General features: G+C 39.1%; 1 protein-coding gene across 1 annotated transcript; it reads left to right on the forward strand.

Annotated features, from left to right (window-relative positions):
* Positions 1-1,183: 1,183 nt before the first annotated feature.
* On the forward strand, positions 1,184-22,975 carry LOC124865675 (non-homologous end joining factor IFFO1-like). The gene is made up of 9 exons (XM_047360978.1): positions 1,184-2,723; positions 11,807-11,867; positions 12,726-12,821; positions 13,852-13,992; positions 14,069-14,253; positions 14,352-14,478; positions 17,204-17,293; positions 17,661-17,791; positions 18,573-22,975. The coding sequence occupies exons 1-9, from the start codon at positions 1,750-1,752 to the stop codon at positions 18,664-18,666; spliced, it is 1,899 nt and encodes a 632-aa protein (XP_047216934.1). The 5' UTR covers positions 1,184-1,749; the 3' UTR covers positions 18,667-22,975.
* The last annotated feature ends 519 nt before the right edge of the window (positions 22,976-23,494 follow it).

Here is a 23,494-nt window from a genome sequence, read left to right on the forward strand (position 1 = left end):
TTAAAATTTATACTAAATAAAAAGCACAATTTTTTGTTATCCGATTTTTTTTTTTTCAAAGTAAATTTTTGGCTCTTCTTTGCATATATAAAAGCTAGTCTAAATGATGGTCCTGTTCAGAAATATTGTCAGCATGAAAAATAAGATCAAAATATCCATACAAAATGCAGTTGATCTATACATTATCAGAATATTTATAAAATTGTCCAATGTTTTTAAATGCTAGCATAAAAACCTCACTATTTACATGCTGAATTTATTTAAATAGTTTATCTATCCCCATTGTTTCATGAATATGAAATTATAAATGCTCCTTTTAGAAGTTCCTTAAAGTAAATCGAAACTCAAGTGTTCTGGAGACTGATGTCTAAATAAGGCAAAATCAAACATATGTAGGCTAAAAGGGCTAAAGATGTTAAGCCTGGCTTGGAGGCTTGAGAGCTGGTTTCAGCTTGTGTACACAACACCCTACAAACCATGCAGGACACCATCACTGAAATAAAGGCTGAACTAAAACTGATAAACTGTCTTTCTGTGTTTGGATCAACTGTAACCAAAGAAAAAATCTGTTTATGAGGATTTTCTTCCAACATTGCCCTGTGTTTAGCATCATCCATCTTCAGTTAAACTGGGACTTGCTTCCCTGTCTCTGCTGTAAAAAAGCATCCCCACAGCCTGATGCTGCCACCATGTGTCACTGTGAGGAGGGTGTGTCCATGACCGGGAAACACATAATGCTTTACATTTAGGCCAAAAAGGTCAACTTTGGGCTCTTCTGACCAGAACACCAGGTTCCATAAGCTTTTCTCCAGCAATGGTTTTCTTTTTGCCACTCTTCCATCAATGCCAGCTATATAGAGTGCATGACTAATATCTTTCCTGACAACAGATTTAATCACCTGAGATGTGGATCTGTGCAGCTCCTCCAGAGTCCCCAAGGGTCTCCTGGCTGCTTCTTTGAAAAATGCTCTCCTTGGCCGGCATGTCAGCAACACTGTTTCCGGTTGATAGAGCAGGGCTCTGTGAGATGTTCAAAGGTTGACATCTGGTTTATTCCCCAACATGTCTGGTGTGTTCCTTGGTTTTCATGCGATTTGCTCACTGAAACAGGTTTATGTATGATGTAATCTGAAAGAAATCGGTTGCACTGGGTCTGAACACAAATGCAGAATCTTCTGTTTTTAAATGGTTTTATTCATGTAACAAACGAATTAAAAGCAAATACAGTGAAGTGTTTGGTTGTAATGTGTCAAAATGAGTAAAGGGTAAAAATACTAATGAGCTTTAGGGATTTTTGCGCTCCTCTATTCGTGTATTTACGGTAGGACGATCGACCAATCCCGCAGCACTTGCTCCTGCTTGCGGTTACTTCTTCCAGCCTGGACTCGATTAACGCAGAGAAGCTGGATTTGTTTGTTGTTCATTCATCCTCTCCGTCTTTTCCTTTTCGTTTTATTGTTTATTTTGCAGGACATCTCTTATTTGTTCGGTAGAGTCCACCTCTGCTGGTTTTCGGCTCCATTTTTGCTGTTGTTATTGTGGAGCGTCAGAGATCAGAGATCCAGCAGCAGCAACAGCCGACGTTAAGACCTCCGGGCTTTAAGGATCAGGTTTTTATTTATACACGCTTACCTAATCAGCTAAAACAGTGGCGCTTTACGCTGTTTTTACAGACTGTCCTCTGCTGTAGAGTGTAATTTATCCTGAAATAATATTCTGCTGTAGTAAGACGTTTTTCCGCCCGAGTTCATGCCAGATCTGCAGCGCTTCAGTTTTAAATACCATAGTATGAATCCTTTGTTGGGGGCCAACACGCCTCTCCAACAGCACCCCCAGCAGAGCCCGGGCCCCGGACACCCTGACTCCCCTTCCGCTCTTCTTCCTGAAGCCGCGTTTGGTGGACCGGACCCGGCGTCCCTTCTGCTGCTTGATCAGGCCGTCCCGGTGCCCGACCAGCCGGGACAACCGCAGAGCTCCCCTTACCTCCACCACACCCACAGCAGCCACTATCAGCATCGCGCAGTGCCGCCGCAGCAGAAGCCGCACCCCCCTGCAGCCATGGCCCTCAGAAACGACCTGGGCTCCAACATCAGCGTCCTCAAGACCCTCAATCTGAGATTCCGATGCTTTCTGGCCAAAGTGCATGAACTGGAGCGCAGGAATAAGATATTGGAGAAGCAGCTGCAGCAGGCTCTGGATGCCAACAAAGGCTGTCAGAGTGGATGCTGTGAGAACAAGCTGCATACCCAGGAGGCAGGTGTACAGACTGGGTTTGTGGGGACCATCCCACTCAGGCCAGGTTCTCTTCCCTTTCACAACACCAACAACTCAGCAAGGAGGCCCACAAGCTTGTTCCCACCATCACTTGCAACAACATTCCCACCAGCAGCTACTGAAAACCCCAGTTTAACCCAAACCAATGCCACCTGTAATCCAGCCATCACCATCAGCCAGTCGTCCCCCTGTGTGGACTCTCCGGTGTTAAATAAAACAACACAAAGCTGCTCTACCAACCCTCCTCCACGATTCCTCCCGGGGACCATCTGGTCTTACAACCACCCCCGTAAGTTTGGCCCAGGAACAGAGCGCCTGACCAGCCCCGGAGTGTCCTGGGTGCATCCGGATGGAGTCGGGGTCCAGATCGACACCATCACCCCAGAGATTAGAGCTCTATACAATGTCCTAGCCAAGGTGAAGAGGGAGAGAGATGAGTACAAACGCAGGTAAACAGAATAAAACACTTTAATTTCCCTCTTTTACTGCAAATCCTCTCATTGCAGAATTATTTCTTGAGTGTTTTTTTTTCATTGTCTGGCTACTTTGAAGTGAGCAGGGAAGTTAAGCAGCTGCAGATCAGCTGTCTTCAGCAGGAGACAGCTGCAGAATCAGCACAAAATCTGTCCGTCCTGCACCTCCTGCTTGGTATGCATTCACCTCATGCTTTTACCACAACGGCAGGTGCTGCTGCTACAAATGAACAGGAAAATATGCACATGTGAGGAGCTAAACATAAATCTGAATGATTGTTGAGACTGCAGATAGGCCAGGTGGTGTCACTCATTTCCTAAAATGCAGCTGAAGTTTATTAGGTTTGATCCTGAATGCAAAATGAGCAACTTCTGTCTGTTTCTTTGGTTTATTGTTGGTTAAAATTGAGCATTTCTATTGCTCAATTTTAAATATCATCATGTGGGCCAGATTTAGGCCATAGCTGTGAGATGACATCATTCAGCAATGTTCCCCTTAGAACAACAGTTTACTGCTGCAATGCGTTCAATGTGACTTTCTCTTTAAAGAGATAATTCAGGATTTTTCATATGGGGTTCTGTTGAAAGCGTAAAGGTAGTTAATATCTAACCTGCAGTTGATAACTCTTATAGCATAAATCCCACTCTTGGTATAAATCCAGATTAGTGAGAAATATATGTTTGCAGACGTTGTTCTCTGGCCTCGTCACATTTAGTCCGTGCCCAGTTAGTTAATTTTTTGGGAGCTTGGCCTTGGTATCTTTTGCAGATGCACCATCTGGTTGGAATATCAAGTATAAATGGAAAGGGGTTTCAAACTGTGGGGCCTTAGAGTGGTGTTGAGTCTGCAGCTATTTTATTTAGATTTGTTGGTTTCAGAGGCTGAAGGTGAAGCTAATGGCTAATCCGAGAGGGACCAAGACCAAAGCTGACTTCTAGCATCTTAAAATAACTCTCAAAAATATTTCTGCAAACTGTATTTTAGCACTTTTACCACTCTACATAGAAGGCAATGATAATCAACACAGGAAATGAACCTTGGCAGCAGTGAGTCACCAATTATGTTCCTGCGTCAAACACTAGTGATACTGATAATGGAAAATGTTAGCGCGTCCAGTCAGAGTAACTGATAGAATAAAATAGTATTCAACTAAACTACAAATATTGGCTTTTTAAACAGCTTTACTTGTCACTGTATGTGTTTACATGTTTGAGGTGGTTCCCAGTGTGGTTTGGACTTCACCAGGGCTGCCCTTTGTCGCCCATCCTGTTTATGGTATTTACTGATGAGATCTCAGGTGTATTGGTGTGGTGGAAGGTGTCTGGTGTGTCCCTGAAACATCACGCTCTTGAATTGGCTTACTGAAGATGATACGGCTTTGTTGGCGTCTGTATGCCATGGCTTTTAGTGTGCACTGTTAGATGTGAAACAGCCAGTCTAAGACCATGGTTTTCAACCATAAAGTTGGTCAGATTAGCAGTCTGTGCTTCAAGGAGCGGCGTTTAAGTTACTTGGTGTCTTGTTCACGAGTGATGACAAGAAAAGCTGGAGATGGATTGGATCTTTGTCTGCAGTTCTCCAGATGCCTGCATTAAGTGTGTCAAGGTGAAGAAAAAAGAAAAGCTCTTGTTTCACAGGTCCATCTATGTTCTGACCCCCACCTGTCGTGACGAGAAATGGATCATGACCAGGCACTTCCCACTGTGACAAGATCCTGGGCCGACTCAGGACCAACTCGAGGGACTATAGGACTTTCCACCAAAGAAGTTCCAGTTCTTAACCAGGGCTGGTTCTAGAGCTAATTCTTACCTGGTTCTGTAAAGGAACCGGTTTGCTTTCCCACTATCCACTGAGATCCAAGTTAGAGCCATGTCATTTAAGATATCACATCCAGTTATCGTTTGACCTTCCTCCTAATTTAACCACATTAATAACATTATTTATCCCAGTATCTCGGCAAACAGATTTGCTAATAACTTCACCTTAATAGAATCCTACCATTTTAAAGATCCAGTGGTGTTTATGAATGCTTCAGATTTATTTACACCTACACACACCTGGTGATATTAAAAATCCCATTAGTTAAAAAACTGAGTCAGGGAAAAGTAGTCAGCTCTGAGAGCAGCTGTAAACGGCTTATTGACCTACTTAAAATCAGCATCGATGCTAATTCAACATTTCATTATAGTTGGAGCTCTGGAGTTTTACAGTTTTCATTTTATTTTAACGTTGACTGATCTATTACGAAAGTAAACCCTGGAGTTTTAAGAATGCCGCTCAAAACGTTTTTAATTGGCTGCTGTTCTCCGTGAGCCAACCTCTAGCTCCGGATGAAAGCGTTTATTGTTTTTCTCTGTTCCAGAAGCAAACTGGTACTGGTTGAGTGTCGGATTTTCAGGACCAGATAGAATTGGTCTTTGTGGCAACACAAAGAACTGGTGTTAAATAAGCACCAGCACCAGTCAAGCACTGGGACTGGATCAGTGGGAAAAGCCCCTGCATATCCCTTCTGGCCTGGGAATGCCTTTGGATCCTCCAGAATGAGCTGGGGGGGGGGGGGATGTCAAGGCTTCCCTCGTGGGCCTGGTACCCCCTCAACCTTTTTGATAAATGGAACATAATATATAGATTTGCTTTTGTTTTCCAACCATAAATATGTTTCATATGGGGAGATTAATGATGACGCATCGCCTTGTAAACAATTTATTTTTCTGTGAAAGAAAAGCCAATGCAAATAGGACAGCAGTTTAAAGGTTCATAAAATAGCGTCAGAATAATCTGCCATGATGCCAAAGGTGTTTTATTTATTTTGGCTGTGTCCTTTTTGGATTTCGGGATTGATTTTTATGGGTTTGTATTGCTAGATGCTGAAGAGAAATAATAATTTGCAGTCCATTTAATAGACAATAAAGTGTTTTACCTTTGAGATGGTAAAAGTTTGAGTAGCCATTAGCCTTAGTTCAAAGGCCACCCAATCCTGATCTATACTGAATGAATACTTAAAGAGAATTATCTACTTACTCCTTATAGCCTTGCAATAGAACCTACCGGTAACTTTGAAAATCCCGAACTATCCCATTAAGCCGATGTGCCAGCCTAATTTTTCCGGATGGAATACACCTTCAAATCCCATTTTCAATATAAGACACAGTTAGTTATTGTCTTCTCTGAGTGACCTTCAACAGGCCTCGTGTTCCTGCAAGTTTATGACCGCATGCCCTCGCATTGTATCTGAGCGAGCAGCGCTGCATTCTTCTGAGACCATCCTGACTACATTATAGCGGCTCTTTGTGGGCAAAGAGGGATGACTGCAGCCACTCAGGAATGTGACATGGCTCAGACTCCTGCTTTCTTTGCACATGAACACTAAAGAGGCTGAAATAATGTTTGTAAGCTGACACAACAAGTTTTGAGAGCCCTATTCAGTGTCTTTTTGCCTGATGAGATCCTTAAATCAGGGCTCAGCGTTTTCTCAAATGTTGATATTTATTTGTCCTGCCTAAATAAAAGCAAGGTTGCTGCAGCGTGCATTGTTCAAAACCTCTTTTCCCCTAGTCTTGATGTCTTTTATGTAAATTATCTTCCACCTTTACTTTTTCTGTGTTAGTGCCCCTCACTTCCCTCCACTTTGGTAACCACACTCTCTATTTCAGCTCACCTTTACTTGAGAAAACCAGTCTCAAACATCCCACTTCCTCTCCTTTGCTCACATTTTCAAGTGGTTTCTTCCATTGCGCAGCAACCCCCCCCCCCACAAACACGCACACATACATAGTATCTGCAATGCAGCATGCACTGCAAAGCTGTAACAGCTCAAAGGAGGGGGTCTCTGCACTCCTCGACTTTGGTGCCTCACCCATCAAATGAGCGTCCCCCATACGACTGCTTCATGACTGAAATACTTTCAGATTTAGTATTCCCTAATGGGCTTTGTGTTCTGCAGCATTGTGCAATTTGCATGGAGTTTTTAGCAGAATGCAGAGTGTGGACTTTCCCCTCATGAGGGTATGTGGTGTGAGGTCACAGACTCAGAGACACAGAGATTTGATACTGTGGCTTTTAAGTGGATTAAAGTTTAGATTTCTGAGCCAATCATATGAACAGCTGCATGTGAATCCTCAGTCAGGAAGCCGGCAAAGCCCTCAGTTGTCACACTTTTCTATAGTTAGTCATGGTTGTTTCTTTTTCATGCAGCACGAAAACAAATAAATGATTGTCAAGCTTTAAAGTTATTCATTTTCTTGAGAGTTACTTTTGAAATAATACACTGCTCAAAAAAACACTTTGAAACACATCAGATCTCAATTGGAAACCAAATCATGTTGAATATCTAGGATGCCACATCATCTGATGAAAATTAAAATGATCAACCCACTCAGGGCTTAATCTGAATTCACAGAAATTTGAACTGAAAAACTAACGCAGGAGTGTTTTCTTCTGATTGCCCTGTATTTAGCTCCATCAATCTTCTGAGCAGCTTCCCTGTCCCTGATGAAGAAAAGCAATCACCACTGTTGGTTGATGCTGCCACCACCGTATTCCGCCATGAAGATTGGGTGTTCAGGTTGATGTGAAGGTTTTCCACAAGACATAGCTAAAGGTTCAGTTGTAGTGTCCTCCACCCAGAGCACTGTCTTACACATATTAAATGTGTCCTACATGGGCCAAAATACTTTTGGCAAAATTCAAACTGGGCTTCTTTTGGCTTTCTTTAAACAATGGCTTTGTTTCTGTCATTTTAAGAAAAATGCCAGATTCGTGCACTAAATGATTAATAGATGTCCTGGCAAAAATGTCTTCCACCTGAGCTGTGGATCGTTGCAGCTCCTCTCAGCTGCCTCCCTAATTAATGCTCTCCTTGCCTGGCCTGTAAGTTTAGGTGGAGGGTCATATTTTGGTATGTTTGGAAGACTGCCATAGTTTTTAATTTTGAAATGATGAGTTGAATAGAGCTTTGTGGGATGTTCAAAGCTAAGGATCTGGTTTTCTAACCTAGCCCTGCTTTAAACGTCTCCACAACTTTCCTCCCTGACTTGTCTGCTGTGTTACTTGCTTTTAATGATGCAGTTTGTTCACTAATGTTCTCTAACAACCTTCTGTGGCCTTCACAGAGCAGCTGTATCTATACTGAGATGAAATTACACGCAGATGAACTGGATTGACTAATTAAGAGACATCTCAAGGCAAGTAGAGGCAAATTAATTTATTTAGGGATATTGGAATAAAGAGGGCTGAATATAAATACTCGCCACATTTTAAGGTTTTTATTTGCAAACTCCACTACTTTGTGCTGGCCTATAGAATACATTTTGTATAAAATACATTGAAATTTGTGTTGCAAGGCACTCTAGCTGCTTTTCAAAATTTATTTGTAGTTTCTGGGAACAGGTGAGAACTCAGAAATGCTTGTTCAGTATCTCTGTCTCCCTTTTTCTGCTGCCATGTCTTTAGCGTGTGCACAGCTTTGACCTGGATCGTCTTGGTTTATTTTGTGTTTTTGTAATGTAACACCTATAGTTTAAACCATCAGCCTCCATCTGGTGTCTCTGTCCTGCATTTATTTTCCATTGTCTCTGTCTACTATGGAGCACAATATGAGCTGTTGCTAAATTACTCTTCTTGTTGGAGATCATGAGTGTCATTTCAGGCTTGCATGAAATTTTCCTTTCAAGCATAGATTCCTCCATCAATCATTTTATGGTGGTGTGTACAGCAGAGGGAGAAATAAGAAAATTCTCTGTAATCTCCATTTTAGGAAAATCTTTTTAACATTTTTCCAACTTTTGTGTTTTGTTTAATACTATTTTGCAGCACTAGTGGCTTTTATTTATTTTTCCCAGTATTTTTTGACAGTAGTTAAACAGGAAATGGGGGCAGAGAGAGAGGAGAAGACATGAGGCAAATATCGCTGGGCCCTCGAACCCGGGATGGTCGCGTCCAGGACTAAAGCCTCTGTATATGGGTTGTGCGCTTAAACCCCTTCACCACCAGCGCTACGCCAAACTTTAGTGATTTTTTTTACATTCTTTTGCTCATCTTGTAAAGGAAAGGTATTTATCGAGATTTATGCCTTTTGAGTTCAAACAATGTGCATTGAAATTAAGAAAACACCCTTCCATCTTCTATACCCACTTCTTCCGATTAGGGTCGTTGGGGAGCTAGTGCCCATCTCCAGCAGGCTACTAGCCAGAGGCGGGGTACACCCTGGACAAGTCGCTAGTCCATTGCAGGGCAACACACACACAACACACACATGACAAACCTATGCATACCTAAGGGCTATTTAGAGCGACCAATAAACCTAACAAGCATGTTTTTGGACTGTGGGAGGAAGCCAGAGTACCCCGAGAGAACCCATGCATGCACGGGGAGAACTTGCAAACTCCATGCAGAAAGACACCTGACAGGAAGTCAAACCCAGGACCTTCTTGCTGCTAGGCAACAGTTCTTCCAACTGCGCCACCGTGCTGCTAACAAACATTGCATATCAAATTATCATCACAAAATTTATTTTAAGATTTAACTTGAAAAACAGTCTCTTTAAAATAATATTTTTCCTACTTGATCTCATTTGTAAATAATAAATCGGAGAGATCATTATTGAGATTTCTTAGATGATAAAAGCAAGGTGGTGGTGTTGGTTGTTTTTTGGGATTTAGGGGAGCCAAAGGCAGTTTTCAGTCTGCTGATTCAGTGGCCATCAGGAGTGCCTTAGAAAATATTCCTTCTGTTGGATCATATCTGGAATTATGGGATGTGGTGTAACGTTTCTCAAGGACAATATTTTATTTATTTATTTATTTGATCGGGACAGTGCACATTAATGAACAATCCTATCTAAATTGTACACAAATTTTAAATGTGCTAGATTGTAGCAAAGTTGTCCCGATACAGACACAGCACATACAACAAACACATACAGGGGTTGGACAATGAAACTGAAACACCTGTCATTTTAGTGTGGGGAGGTTTCATGGCTAAATTGGACCAGCCTGGTAGCCAGTCTTCATTGATTGCACATTGCACCAGTAAGAGCAGAGTGTGAAGGTTCAATTAGCAGGGTAAGAGCACAGTTTTGCTCAAAATATTGAAATACACACAACATTATGGGTGACATACCAGAGTTCAAAAGATGACAAATTGTTGGTGCACGTCTTGCTGGCGCATCTGTGACCAAGACAGCAAGTCTTTGTGATGTATCAAGAGCCACGGTATCCAGGGTAATGTCAGCATACCACCAAGAAGGATGAACCACATCCAACAGGATTAACTGTGGACGCAAGAGGAAGCTGTCTGAAAGGGATGTTCGGGTGCTAACCCGGATTGTATCCAAAAAACATAAAACCACGCCTGCCCAAATCACGGCAGAATTAAATGTGCACCTCAACTCTCCTGTTTCCACCAGAACTGTCCGTCGGGAGCTCCACAGGGTCAATATACACGGCCGGGCTGCTATAGCCAAACCTTTGGTCACCCATGCCAATACCAAACGTTGGTTTCAATGGTGCAAGGAGCACAAATCTTGGGCTGTGGACAATGTGAAACATGTATTGTTCTCTAATGAGTCCACCTTTACTGTTTTCCCCACATCCGGGAGAGTTACGGTGTGGAGAAGCCCCAAAGAAGCCTACCACCCAGACTGTTGCATGCCCAGAGTGAAGCAGGGGGGTGGATCAGTGATGGTTTGGGCTGCCATATCATGACATTCCCTTGGGTCAATACTTGTGCTAGATGGGCGCGTCACTGCCAAGGACTACCGAACCATTCTTGAGGACCATGTGCATCCAATGGTTCAAACATTGTATCCTGAAGGTGGTGCCGTGTATCAGGATGACAATGCACCAATACACACAGCAAGACTGGTGAAAGATTGGTTTGATGAACATGAAAGTGAAGTTGAACATCTCCCATGGCCTGCACAGTCACCAGATCTAAATATTATTGAGCCACTTTGGGGTGTTTTGGAGGAGCGAGTCAGGAAACGTTTTCCTCTACCAGTATCACGTAGTGACCTGGCCACTATCCTGCAAGAAGAATGGCTTAAAATCCCTCTGACCACTGTGCAGGACTTGTATATGTCATTCCCAAGACGAATTGATGCTGTATTGGCCACAAAAGGAGGCCCTACATCATACTAATAAATTATTGTGGTCTAAAACCAGGGGTTTCAGTTTCATTGTCCAACCCCTGTACTTCAAGCGTAGATATAGAAAACCTGCACAGACACAATCGTAGTTAAAAATGAGAACAGGACTGATTTACTTTAAGAAAAAATTAAAGTTTTTTAAAAATAGGTAAGGTGGGCATTTTCTTATATTTGTTGGCTCCTCTCACCAACAGTAAAGTTTGTCCAAATGTTGTTCATCTGTGTGAGATCTCAACATCTCCTCTAGAAGAGGCTCTAGTGCTGAGACCCTTCACTGGTTCAGCTTTAATATATTTAGAAAGTGGCCAAACCATGAAGGATTTTGTAAATAAGGCAACAATTTGAAAATAATGAAGTTTTGAAAATTGATCATTTTGCATTTCTCAAGGACATTGCAATAATGTGACAAAGACTTTCGATCTAAAATTTTGACTGACTCTTTATGAAGGGTTTCTATAGACTTTCGGTTTGTTTTTCTAGTAAGTGACTAGTCTATATGTGAAAATATTATTGAATGTAAAAACATTTTTGCTGAGTCTATTGTCACAGATGGCCTGATTTGTTTGAAGTTCTGTAAATTGAACTTGATTGCATTAGCATTGAGTTTAACATGCTTTTAAAAAGAAAGTGCTGTGTCCAAGGTGACCCCAAGATACTCCTCAACAAGGTCCAGCTCTGTTTCTCCAAGGAACACATCGGATCAATAGGTCTTTTTGTAAACATCATTGACACAGTTTTCTTTACTTTGTCAAATGTTGTGTCGTCCTCCATGTCCAGTAAACATATTACTGCATATTAAGATCTTTTATAGAGAATTTGTATGTTTCATTGCACTTGATAATGGCTTGCATTAAGATGCTAAAATATAAGCTGACTGAAACTCCTACTTACCCTGGCATGTGCGTCTTTTAGATGGGAGGAAGAATACACAATGAGGATGGACCTGCAACAGAAGATTGCAGATCTTCAAGAGGTAACACTATGATGCAAAAAAGTTCCTGCATGAAAATATTAATATTTTACCATGAAAACTTGAAGTGAAGGCAGTTGGTGGTTGTGATTATATGAAATCTAAGGTCAATCATGATAAAAGTGATATTTGACCAATCTTCAGGTTGAAAAGCCAAGTATCAGTTTAGTTAACTGTACCATATTTCATTTGAACTTATTTATTGAACTAATTTATTGGTTGGAAAAATTCATCCCAAAGCTTCGCGATGAATGTGATGAGCAATGACCTTCATCCTTTGCCGGCATTCATAATTTTCTTTCATCTTCCTGTGGCACCTTCCTCAAAAATAAGAAAAAGAAATACTTAATGATGCATTTTGCAGCTGTTGATCTCTACCAATCATTATTTTGAAATCATTTAACAATTTTTCTAAAAGAAAAAACAACCACAAAGAAGACAAACTCACAACTTAGATGCTTATCTCTGATTGCTATATTTGTACTTCCTGCAGTTGGGCTTTGTTCTGCGTACATTTCCTGTATGTGCATGGTTTCTTATACTTACATGCAGCATTTCCAGGAATCTTAACTTGACCCCGTTTAGATGGCAGTATTACATAGTCGGATTGACCGCAAAAAGCAAAAAACACCACTGCAGAAAGATAAGAGCCTGACCATAGTCGCTGGGTACCTGCAGAAGTCAGAAGAAAGATACCTTTAGAGTTCTCCACAACTCAATATGCATCCAGAGTGTTACTGTACACTTTGCTAAAAAATAAAAGCTTTTATTTTGTTACCATGTTCTCCTTGGCATGTTACATATGGACATCACTGCAGGTGTTTGTAGAAATATTGTTTGTGATTACTTTCATATGTGCAGGACCTGCAGGAGAGTGAGGGCTGCCAGGACGAGCTGTCTCTCAGGGTGCAGCAGCTGAAGGCAGAGCTGGTCCTCTTCAAAGGCCTCATGAGCAATGTGAGCAGAGTGAATAAAGTCATGAGATGATCATTGCTTTTGTTTTAGAATCTTTTTTTTTTTCGTCATTTAACAGACTGCGGTATTTGCTTTTCCTAAAAAAAAATGTGTGTATTTATTATTCATTATATTTGTTAGGTAACACTGAATTAAAACCTGTGAATAATTATTGAGCCTCAGCATTCCTCAGCGGTGCCTTGCAAATATATTTATACCTATTGGATTTTCTGTCTGAACATAAACATCAATGCATTTTATTTTATGTGGTAGATCAACACAAAGGGGAAATAAATGGATAGACTGTTTTAAAAACTTGTTGGAAATATAAAAAAAAAAAAACTTGTGCCATACATTTGAAACAATTTATAGGTTTTGCCACAGATTTTCAATTAGACTCTGGTTTGGACTTTGACTGGGCCATTTTAACAGATGAAAATGCTTTGATCTAAATCCTTCTCTTGGTACTCTGGCCACATGTTTAGTGTTGTTGACCTGCTGGAAGGTAAACCTCCACCAGAGCTTCAAATATTTTCCAGCCTGGATCAGATTTTCTTCTAGGATTGCCGTCCATTCAACTCCATCCGTTATTCCTTCAACTCTGACCAGCTTCCGATTAGATTATTTCTCTCCATGCCAGGTCTGTTAGTTTAGGGGTGATTGCCATGTCTTGGCGTGTTTGCAGTTTACGTACTCTTTCTATTAACAGTTAATGGGTTTAAAAGGGCTTTTCGTGTGATGCTCAAAGCTGTGGATGTTATTTTATAACCCAACCCTGCTTTAAATGTCTCCACAACTTTCTCTCTGAACCTGTCTTCTATGTTCTGGTTCTTCATGAAGCTACATTGAAGTTTTTGGTTGTAATGTGTCAAAATGTGAACCAAAAATTAAAAGTGTATGAATACATTTTATGGCACTGTACTAATACTTTAATAATAATCAATTAGAAGAGCAGAAATGTTTTGGTCGGATCTTCAGCAGTGTCTTTTTTTCCAATGATTTTGGAAAGGATGGCTTTTTCTGTCCTCTGCAGAATTTGTCTGATTTGGACACGAAAATCCAGGAGAAAGCCATGAAAGTGGACATGGACATCTGTCGGCGAATCGACATCACTGCTCGTCTATGTGACGTCGCACAGCAGAGAAACTGCGAAGATGTGATCCAAATGTATCAGGTATTCAGACATTTGATTTTATTTAATGAATATCGACTGTGTTTGTCGGATCTCCTAAATCTTAATGTCACTGCAGGTTCCAAACAACCAATCATCTCTGAGTATCCGGCGTAAGCCAACCCCCGTCTCCTTTAATGGGAGTGAATGTGACGAACCTGTCAGCACCTCTGAAAGCGACGTGGGCGTGGCTAAAGAAGAGGAGCACTTTGGCTCTTCAGCCAATCAGATCAACGAGGAGATGCAGAGGATGCTGACTCAACTGTGAGTGGTCTTCCTTCTACCGCAGAGAAAATTATCTGAGTGTAATTCAGTCCCATTTTAATAATCACCAAATGCATGTGTTTTTGTTGTGATCACAGACGTGAATGTGAGTTTGAGGATGACTGTGATAGTTTGGCCTGGGAGGAGACTGAAGAGACACTGCTTCTTTGGGAGGATTTCCCAGGATGCACTCTGCCTCCAGATCCCACCCACCCACCAGGAGAGGTAAGCTATAACCACTCGAGTTACTTTTAGAAAACAATGCTGCAGTGTAGACCTGAATATACTGTATATACTGTATGTATGCATTGATGAAAAATGTCCAAATATCTCAAAATTAAATGAAAAAAGAATCTGAAACAGCTCTCAAATGCAGCTTATTCTCAGTATCCTGTAGGGACAATAAAGATTACACGACTTCTTAATGATGAGAGTAGCGCTGCAAATTCAGGATTGTTGACAATGCAGTACTGTGGAAAAGTCTGGACTCAACCTTCATTTATTCATATATTGCTTCAGATCAGACAGAGGTAATTTTTAAAGTGGTCTTTATAGTGACCTGAGAGTTTTGCAGACGTTCTGAAGGCCTTTCAAAGTTCTTTTTTGGACTTTTGTTTAGCTTTTGTTTTATTTTCATTCTTGTACCTGATTAGTTTCAGAGCAATGCTAAACTGTCCTGTTGATGATTTAAACATAAAATAAAAGAGGAGGAAAAAAGAAGTCTGAGAACATTAGGGTAGAGATCTAACAAACATGCACAGAGGGATTTAAAAGTCCTCTGTGGTGAGCCCAGTCTCCCTGCAATTCAATGATAAATGACTTGGGATAAAAACTGTAATATAAAACACAAAAATTATGGTGAGACGTTGCAATTTTTGCTGCAGTTCTGAACAGCATTGTGCATGGGTATAATATGCAATAATGTGCACGGGTAACAGCACTACCATTTCTTTAACAACTGTCACAAGAATCGCCTACTGAGCCTCTAACTTATCTGAATACGTTATTCCAGCAAAGCTGTCTGCCCAGCCATGCAAACTCTATAGGGTTGTCTGAAGTCAGCTTACCTACAACAGTATGCGTTTTGGTGACTTGAAGTTCATGCTGTACTTGTTGTTTTTGGAAGGCAAGGTAAAATACCTAGACGACATCTGCAGTTAAAGTGGAACTAAACCCCATGTAAAAGAATAACTCAGCCAGACAAATTTTGAAAAATGCCACCAAAGTGGACAGGGCAAAGTGTGGGCATGAGTGGCGGCGGTTAAGCAGATATGTGGTCAGGAGGACGAGGGAAAGTGGTTGCTAGCTTAATTTGGCATATTGAAACATGAAGAGTGAGCAGAGCAACACTGGTAGTTTCACCATGGAGGATTTTTCATCTCCCCGTCACCGGAGGTTAAGAGAGATTTTATCGAGCACAGAGGGCCTGAGGAACCTTATCAGTTCAAGCTGCAGACATGGAATTTAAAAAACAGCTCTGTAACACTTAAGGCTCAGTTTATAAGGTTTATCTGCAAAAAAAGTTGATTTGGGATTTAGTTCCTCTTTAAATGTTCTCTCATTCAATTGGCTCAGACATAGAGAATGAGAGAACTCACTGCTACAGTTAATTACCATGGCCAAACATGCAAGACAATTGTTTAAGGAAATAATTCATAAATTTTATGTAATCTGTATACCACAGCATAGTACTTGTCATAAAAGAGAATGGATTTTATATAAAAACTCTGCATAAATAGAACATTTTCTTACCTGGTAAAGGTTCTTCTCACAAACAACACCTGCGATTGCCTCAATGGTCTAGCTATTGATTCCCTGCTTGAACTATATTTCGATTCCTTCTTTTAAATTCAAGGTTCCAGTTGTTTCATAGCTGTGGGGTCAAAACTGTTTCTAATAGACAGTTTTTCTTCACCTGTACTTCCACAGAGCTCACCCAAGATTCCTGCATAGCTGGACTTTCTAGCAAAGTGCCCGCTGCGTCCTTTTTCTGTGTTGCCAATAAGCAGCTACATATTTATCCATAAAAATATCAAGAAAACAATCCATCTGTGATTACTGTGAGGGATTTGCAGACAATGCAGTAACATAAGCTACTGTGTATCATTGTTATATGAAAGCTTATATCTGGTTTTAAAGGCATGACTGAAAAGTTTGTTTTTGTTTTAGAAAACTGTGTTTTAAAATGACTTACCTGCTTTAAAAAACTATAGTAAAGCCAATTGTGATTTATTTATATTTTATAATTCCGAGATTTTAAGATTTTTTTACTTTAAGATATAACTGACACAACACATTTTATCCTCCATTTGCTCACTTTCCTAATGTTTCTAAGCACCCACTGCACAATATGTTATATTAAGTACAAGAACTGGACTGAAAATAAATGCAAAGCAGCCAAAAAACAAAGAAAAACCTTGAAGGACCTTCAGAAATCTGTTCAGGACCACTTTATAAGATTACAAGAAGATCTGTCTAGAAGAAAAAAAAGAGATTAGGGTTGGTTCATTTTACCATTGCAGCAAAAGAGACAGGAGACGAGTGCAATGTCTGCAGGCACCCTTAAAATCTAACTCCATTGAATCGATATGTTTTCAGATTTCAACAGAGTTTTTAAGGTCCTGATATCATGAGCTGTGTCTCGTAATACTGGGACAGTTTCTAATACATTTGCAACCTTTGTTGCTGCACTTTGTGTTTGTTCCCAAAAAAAATGCATGTAGGTGTTTGATTTCATTCAGCAGCTGTTTCATTGTTGAACAGTCAGTTTGAAATGAAGAGCTGTGTTAATTAGTGAAATCTGAGCATAAAACAACCATGGTTGGATGGTTGTCTCTCCAGTGTCGGATTATTGACGGCAGGTTCATTTTATGCTTACTACATTTTATCATGTCTACATATTTCTTTTCCTATTCTCAAAATGTCACTGCTCTGTGTTTGTCTCTGGGAGGAGGACTGTCTGGAAAAGGTGATTAATGACACTGAATGTCTGTTCAAGTCCCGCGAGAAGGAATACCAAGAGACAATTGACCAGATTGAGGTCAGACACGTTTTAAAGTCAAATATGTTAAATAAGATTCCTGCCAATGTGTGTTACCTTTGTTCTTTCAGTTCTGTTTTTTTATTTTTTTGCCTTCTCATTTCATCTAAACATAGATCCAGCACAGCTTTCTGTATATGTGTTGCATGCACTTTTGGAACTTGCAATAATTGTGGTATGAAATCTTAAAAATGAGACCAATAAAATGACTCCATTAAATGTTAGATTTGTTGGATTTTGATTTAGTTAATAAAGTTGAATTTGAAAAAGTATTTTCTAATCTTTTAAACGTGAACCCTTTTTTTAGTAGGACTAAACCTGATTGCCTGTGTTTTTATGGATTTGAATCTTTGGGATGAACCATCAGCTGGAATTGGCCACAGCCAAGAGCGACATGAATCGGCACCTGCACGAGTACATGGAGATGTGCTCGATGAAGAGGGGCCTGGATGTTCAGATGGAGACCTGCAGGAGGCTCATCACTCAGAGTGGAGACAGGTACAAACACACACCTGCATTTGGCTTTATTTAACCAGCCCGCATGTTCTCTTTTGATATTTACAGAACTTTCCAGGTTTGCTATTATGTTTTTTATTATACTAAAATAATGTTTTTAGCACTTTTAATGTGTATAATTGTCAACTCTATAAACATAACCTGTAATATGATGATAAATATTTTCTGCAGACATATTTGGAAGGTTTATGGTAGATATAAAAGTACTTAAACTCAAATTGTGGAGGTATGTACAGAAACGTTGATGACAAAACTGACACAGTTTGAGTCTTTTAATTACCTCTTTAGATAGATTTTACTGAAGAAATGTAATCAGCAAAGGTTAAACAGGTGCAGGTTTGGACTCTAAAGGATTGTAAAATATCGTATGCCTCATTGTCAGGTATCATCTGCACCTTGCAAGTTGTGAGGTTGTGCTTTGAAAGAGTGAAAATGTTTTTCATGCCACAAGTTACAACTTTGCAGCCCACTTTGTTCTAATATAATATTCTAAATATCTTATCAACTGAATATGGGGTTTTCGTTAGCTGTTCATCATAACCCTTAAAATAATTTAAATTAATCCATGAAAGAACCTATTATTTAGATTCTGAATTTATATACTAAAATTAATAACTTTTTAATTATATTTTAATATTTTTTAAGGCACCTATAATAACCTTTGTTTTATCAAGCTAAAATAAACTCTTCCTGGTGTTAGTTTTATGAATTGTTTTGTAGGAATGGACACTAACACTTATGTCTCTATCTTTTAAACATGCAGTAACCCTGTCATACCGTCAGAAGAAAGTGACCAGAGAGAAACCGACAGATCTTCATCTTCCCCGCCATCTTCATCGAGCAATGGGAGATCTTGACACTTCGCTATTCAGCCATTAAAAGATGCTGCGTTCATGTAACCTCTGCTGCAAACGGTGAAAGTACCACACTCTATACATGTGAAACTATGGCGACACTGTGTTTACATTTGAGAATATTTGTTCAACAAATCATATTAATTGATGATTTGTTGTTCATGCAGATCAATCTGACAGAACCCTTAGGAAGCAAACCCTGTGATGGACTTCAGAGTTCAAGAAAGTTAAGATTCTACATTGTGTGTAAAAAAACAAAACAAGCTGGTATTAATCTTTGAAATGCAGGGAGGCAACAGAAAACTACAAACTAACTTATTTGAATTTCCAAATCATCATACACCTTATTTTTTGATGATTTATGAGCAATATTTAAAACTTAAGGTAATCTGTTATCCAGAGTAAAGTCTTTAAATAGACTTTAAGGTCTGCTCCTCATGTATTTAAAGTCTTTTTGCCCATAAATGTCCAATTAGGAAATAGGAAATTGCCACTGTCCTAAAGATAATGAGTTGATTTTTACCATGTGGTAGTTTCTAATTAATGTTTGTGTTTAAAATTAAAGTAGATTGCTTGATTCACAATTTATTTGCCTTCCAGAAATCCTCATAAGTTAATATCACAGGGTAACTTTGTTTGTCAAATCAACAAAATGGATAAACACAAAAAAGTAATAAAACAGAGTTTGAGTTGGTGCTGGACATCATACAAAACAACAAACATGTCGTGTCCATCCAGCCAGTTTAGTATGCAATGATTAGGAAAAAAGCTAAAAGACAATTTTGTCCACTAATTATTTATAGGGTGTGAATAATTTCCTGTCCCACCTCTCAGGATAGAAATGGCTCCTGTTAGCTGGGCAGCTGCCAAATATTAACTTACCACCTCGCTGTAAGTTGCATGTTACTAATTTTGGAGTCAGGTTTTAGAGGTGCAATCTACATTCTGCGTTTGGAGAACTTTAAACAAGCGTTATTACTGAGTAGTACATTTAAAAACAACAACAATGCACCAACATGATAACTGACAGCATATCAAATCGTTGAAGAAAACATGAATGCAGTAGACACTGAATAATAATGTTCTCTAGAATATTACTTTTAAGAGTTAGCTTATGGACTGCAGAGTATATCAATGTAAAGAAAAAAGGAGTGCTTTGTTTTATAAAAATGGATGTATCTGCAAGTAAAACATTTTTTAAACATAATGGTTCTGTGGAGTTATCAATTAAAAGCTCACTGTGTGATCTCTGTTTAGAGAAACTGAAGAACTCCTGACCAGAAACTCATGCTAACAGCTAGCTAAAGTGGGGGTAAAAATCTGCTTTCAACCTGGTCCTGCTGTTAGCTTGACTCTCCAGTCAGAACTAATCTTTGTTTCTCTGAGGTCAGAGGTCATTCAGACTAACCCACTGTTGGTGAAAAATGGCTGCTCATATAACCGTCCACAGAACACAACTAAGTTTCGGGTTGTATTAAGATGGCAGAAATCTACGTTGAGACCATCCACACTCTAGTTAGCGGTTAGCTTGAGTCTTGGGGTGGAAATAATATTTAATTAATATAAATTTAATTAATTTTAATTAATTCTTCAAACCGAGGTAATTTAAACTTATTCACTACAACTAAAATATTTATTGCACATAACTGCACAGAACCCCACCTCAAACAAATCAAGCTATCCCTTTACGTTCAGAGTTGTTCTGATGTGGCAGAAATCTGCTTTGGACCTGATCCCACTCTGACTGGCTTTTAGTTCTCTGATCAGAACTAATCTTTATTTTTATTCTTTTTCAGATTGAAGTAATTTAGACTTATTCATTGCAAATAAGATATGAACTTGAATATCTTAACTTAAACACATTAATGCAATAAATAATAAATAATGAACATCTCTTAAGGATGATGGCTTGTGGGCCGGATAGTAAATCAGCATGAACCAACTTTAAAACCAGCTTTATTTAATAAAAATATCTTCAAGAGAAAGACCACATTTCTTTAAAAAGCTGGGTGGCTGGGGTCTGTGGATTAATGGAACAAATCTGCCTTTGACTTGAGCCTGCTCCTATTAGGTATTAGCTTGACTCATCGGTGAAAACTGTTTCTCCAAACCTAGGGCGTATAGAAGGCTAAAGGCTACTGACTGCTAATAATACCTCCCCAAAACCTCGCTATAATTAATCCAAACTACAGAAATCTGCTTTGGTCCTGAATCTGCTGTGATTAGCTGTTAGCTTAGCTCACCAATGGAAGTGTATCTTTTTTTTTAAGATACGACGGCTAATAATATCTCCTTAAAATCTCAGTTTAAATTATTCAAACTATTCCTTTAAGGTTGGCGTTGCTTTAAGGTAGCAGAAATCACCTTTGTACCTCATCTTTCTATGACTAATCGTTAGCTTAACTCATCGGTGAAAACTGATCACTCTTTCACCTCGCTAAAGTAATTCAGTAAACCACCACAAGGAAGATATTATTAGCCCGACAATTCAAAATATGAGTTTAATATTGGGGTTGGTTATAAATCTGCCAATTAAAACTACTCTCTGTATCTCCAGACTTAGGTTGTTAGGAAAACCGCAACTAATCTGCTGACTGCGAATAATATCTCCTCAGAACTTCACCTAAATAATCCCAAACAGTACTTTAAGTTAAGCTCTTGGAGATAAAGTCCAACACAATAAGCAGGTTCAGCATCCCCAGACATATCGTTATCCATCTTTTTGGGGGTGAACAGGAGTACTAAGCACAAAGATTATGCCACTGTAATCACTGCTGAGAAGGAAAATGATAAATCTTAAATTTAGCCATGAAGTCTGTGTACGTTACAATGATAGTACTCCTGAAGCTTGCCTGCAATCGGCAAACAAAAATGTACTGTACGCTAAAGATCTCAGTCACTTTTAGCTGTTGATGAGTTTCTATGCAGCTTGATGTAGCTTAGAGTGAGCAGGTTGTTTAAGCAAAGCTGCATGGTGGAGCAGAACATCTGTAAAGACAGCAGAGGAACCAAACATTATCATAATTAATGTAAATTACTCACTGAGTGCCAAACTTAAAGTCAAGATTGTAACTCAATAGGAAATAACTGAGAAAAAAATGAAGCTATGTTACCAAGGTGCTTGATGTATAAAACTACACCTATTTTTGAGCCTAGACGCTTTTGCACATAGAAAGGAAGCAAAACTATATGAATCATGTGAAGCAATCAGCACTACTTGTAAAAACAACTGTAATGGAAATAGACTTGTTTGTTTCCACTTCCTTAACATGTTTAAGGTGAAATTATAACACATACCTTATGTTTAATTTATGTTATTTTTGGCACATCCGATCACCAAATGAACACACAGGTACAGGAACGCATCGCTGGTTATTATCACTGTCGGGGGGAGAAAACCCTACATCACTGCTGTACAATACTATCAGATACTGTCAGTTTCATTCAATCTAGTTAAACCAGGTGAAATGTTGTGATTCTCACTCCAGTATCAGTGATGAAAGACAACAACGTTTAGCTTTTGCATGTGAGGCTGTTTGGATCAGCTGCTTTGAGTGTTTATCTGCCGTTTGAATCCCGAAGATGTCAAATATGTGCCGTGTAAGGCCTAAAATGGCATTTCTTTTTACTTTCAGATGCAGAGTGAGTCTCTCCTGTATGCATGTGCAAGTGTGTCTTTTCAGTGGGTGTTTTTAAAACGACTTTTACTGGCGCAGATTCACAGTGTTGTAGAAAATGAAACAGAATAACTGAAAGGTGACATTTTAGACTAAACTGTCTTTTGTCTGTGGTCACCCCTAAAATTCAGAATTAAATGATAGTATTTTCCATTAGCAAATTTCCTTTATGAGTGTATGTGTTGGCCAAGTAAAGTCAATTTAAAAACAACTAAAGTTCAGGAAAATTAACCAGTAAAATACCATTGCTTTTGCAAAACAACTGTACAATGGCTTTAGAATAATAATAATAATGAAAATATAGCTTTGAATATATAGATGAGCTCAAAGAAGAGTGTCCAGAGTCACATGCCTGAAATGAAAGTTAACATAAAATTTGAATGAAATTCAATTAAATTTGTGGCAGATCACGACATAAAAATATGTTTACTGAAGAGGAACCCTTACCTCAAGAGTTTAATACAAATTTGTGTCATGTAAAATTTGGAAACAAATCCTGTGGACCTATCTGGAACATTTAAGCGTTTGACTTTGTGTCAAAACTAAATATTTATTTGGCTTAAAAGCTTTACTGCAAAGCTAAAGTATGTAATCTGTAAATGGAGACTGAATGAATAAAAGATGCAACTACTAAATGATCAATTTGTCTTTTCTTTTGCAAAACACCTGACAGCTAGGCCCAGAATTATTTATACCCCTGGCAGATTTAGATTTAAAATAATGTTACTTTTATCAAATACTTTTATCAGCCAGGGTCCTGACTTGAATCTAATAAAGAATCTGTGAAGGGAACTAAAGATTATGGTGATGGCAAGGAGGCCTTCAAAGGTTGAAGACTTGGAGCTCATTACCAAAGATAAATCATCAAATTACCAGTGGAAACATGCAAAAAGCTGCTCAACAATACTAAGAAGGGTATGATTTTTCCACTTGTTATTCAACACATTATTTTTTTTTATGGAATGTAAATATAAATAACGCTTTTGAGAGATTGAAAGATGTGAGTATTGTTTCCTATCAGAAACAAACATATTGGCTGTATACATTTTAAATCTAAATCTGCCAGGGGTATGAAAAGGTTTGGACTTAATTGTACATGGTCAGATTTTACGAGTTGAATTCAATTGTGTTTGTCCCTGTGTAAAGATTTAAAA

Source organism: Girardinichthys multiradiatus, chromosome 3 (assembly GCF_021462225.1).
Source record: "Girardinichthys multiradiatus isolate DD_20200921_A chromosome 3, DD_fGirMul_XY1, whole genome shotgun sequence".
Lineage (NCBI taxonomy): Eukaryota > Metazoa > Chordata > Actinopteri > Cyprinodontiformes > Goodeidae > Girardinichthys > Girardinichthys multiradiatus.

Coding starts and splice junctions, on each gene's coding strand:
- LOC124865675 (XM_047360978.1), top strand. CDS start 1,750: ATGCCAGATCTGCAGCGCTTCAGTTTTAAATACCATAGTATGAATCCT. Junction 14,479..17,203: donor CCACCCACCCACCAGGAGAG/GTAAGCTATAAC, acceptor TGTCTCTGGGAG/GAGGACTGTCTGGAAAAGGT. Junction 17,294..17,660: donor AGACAATTGACCAGATTGAG/GTCAGACACGTT, acceptor ATGAACCATCAG/CTGGAATTGGCCACAGCCAA.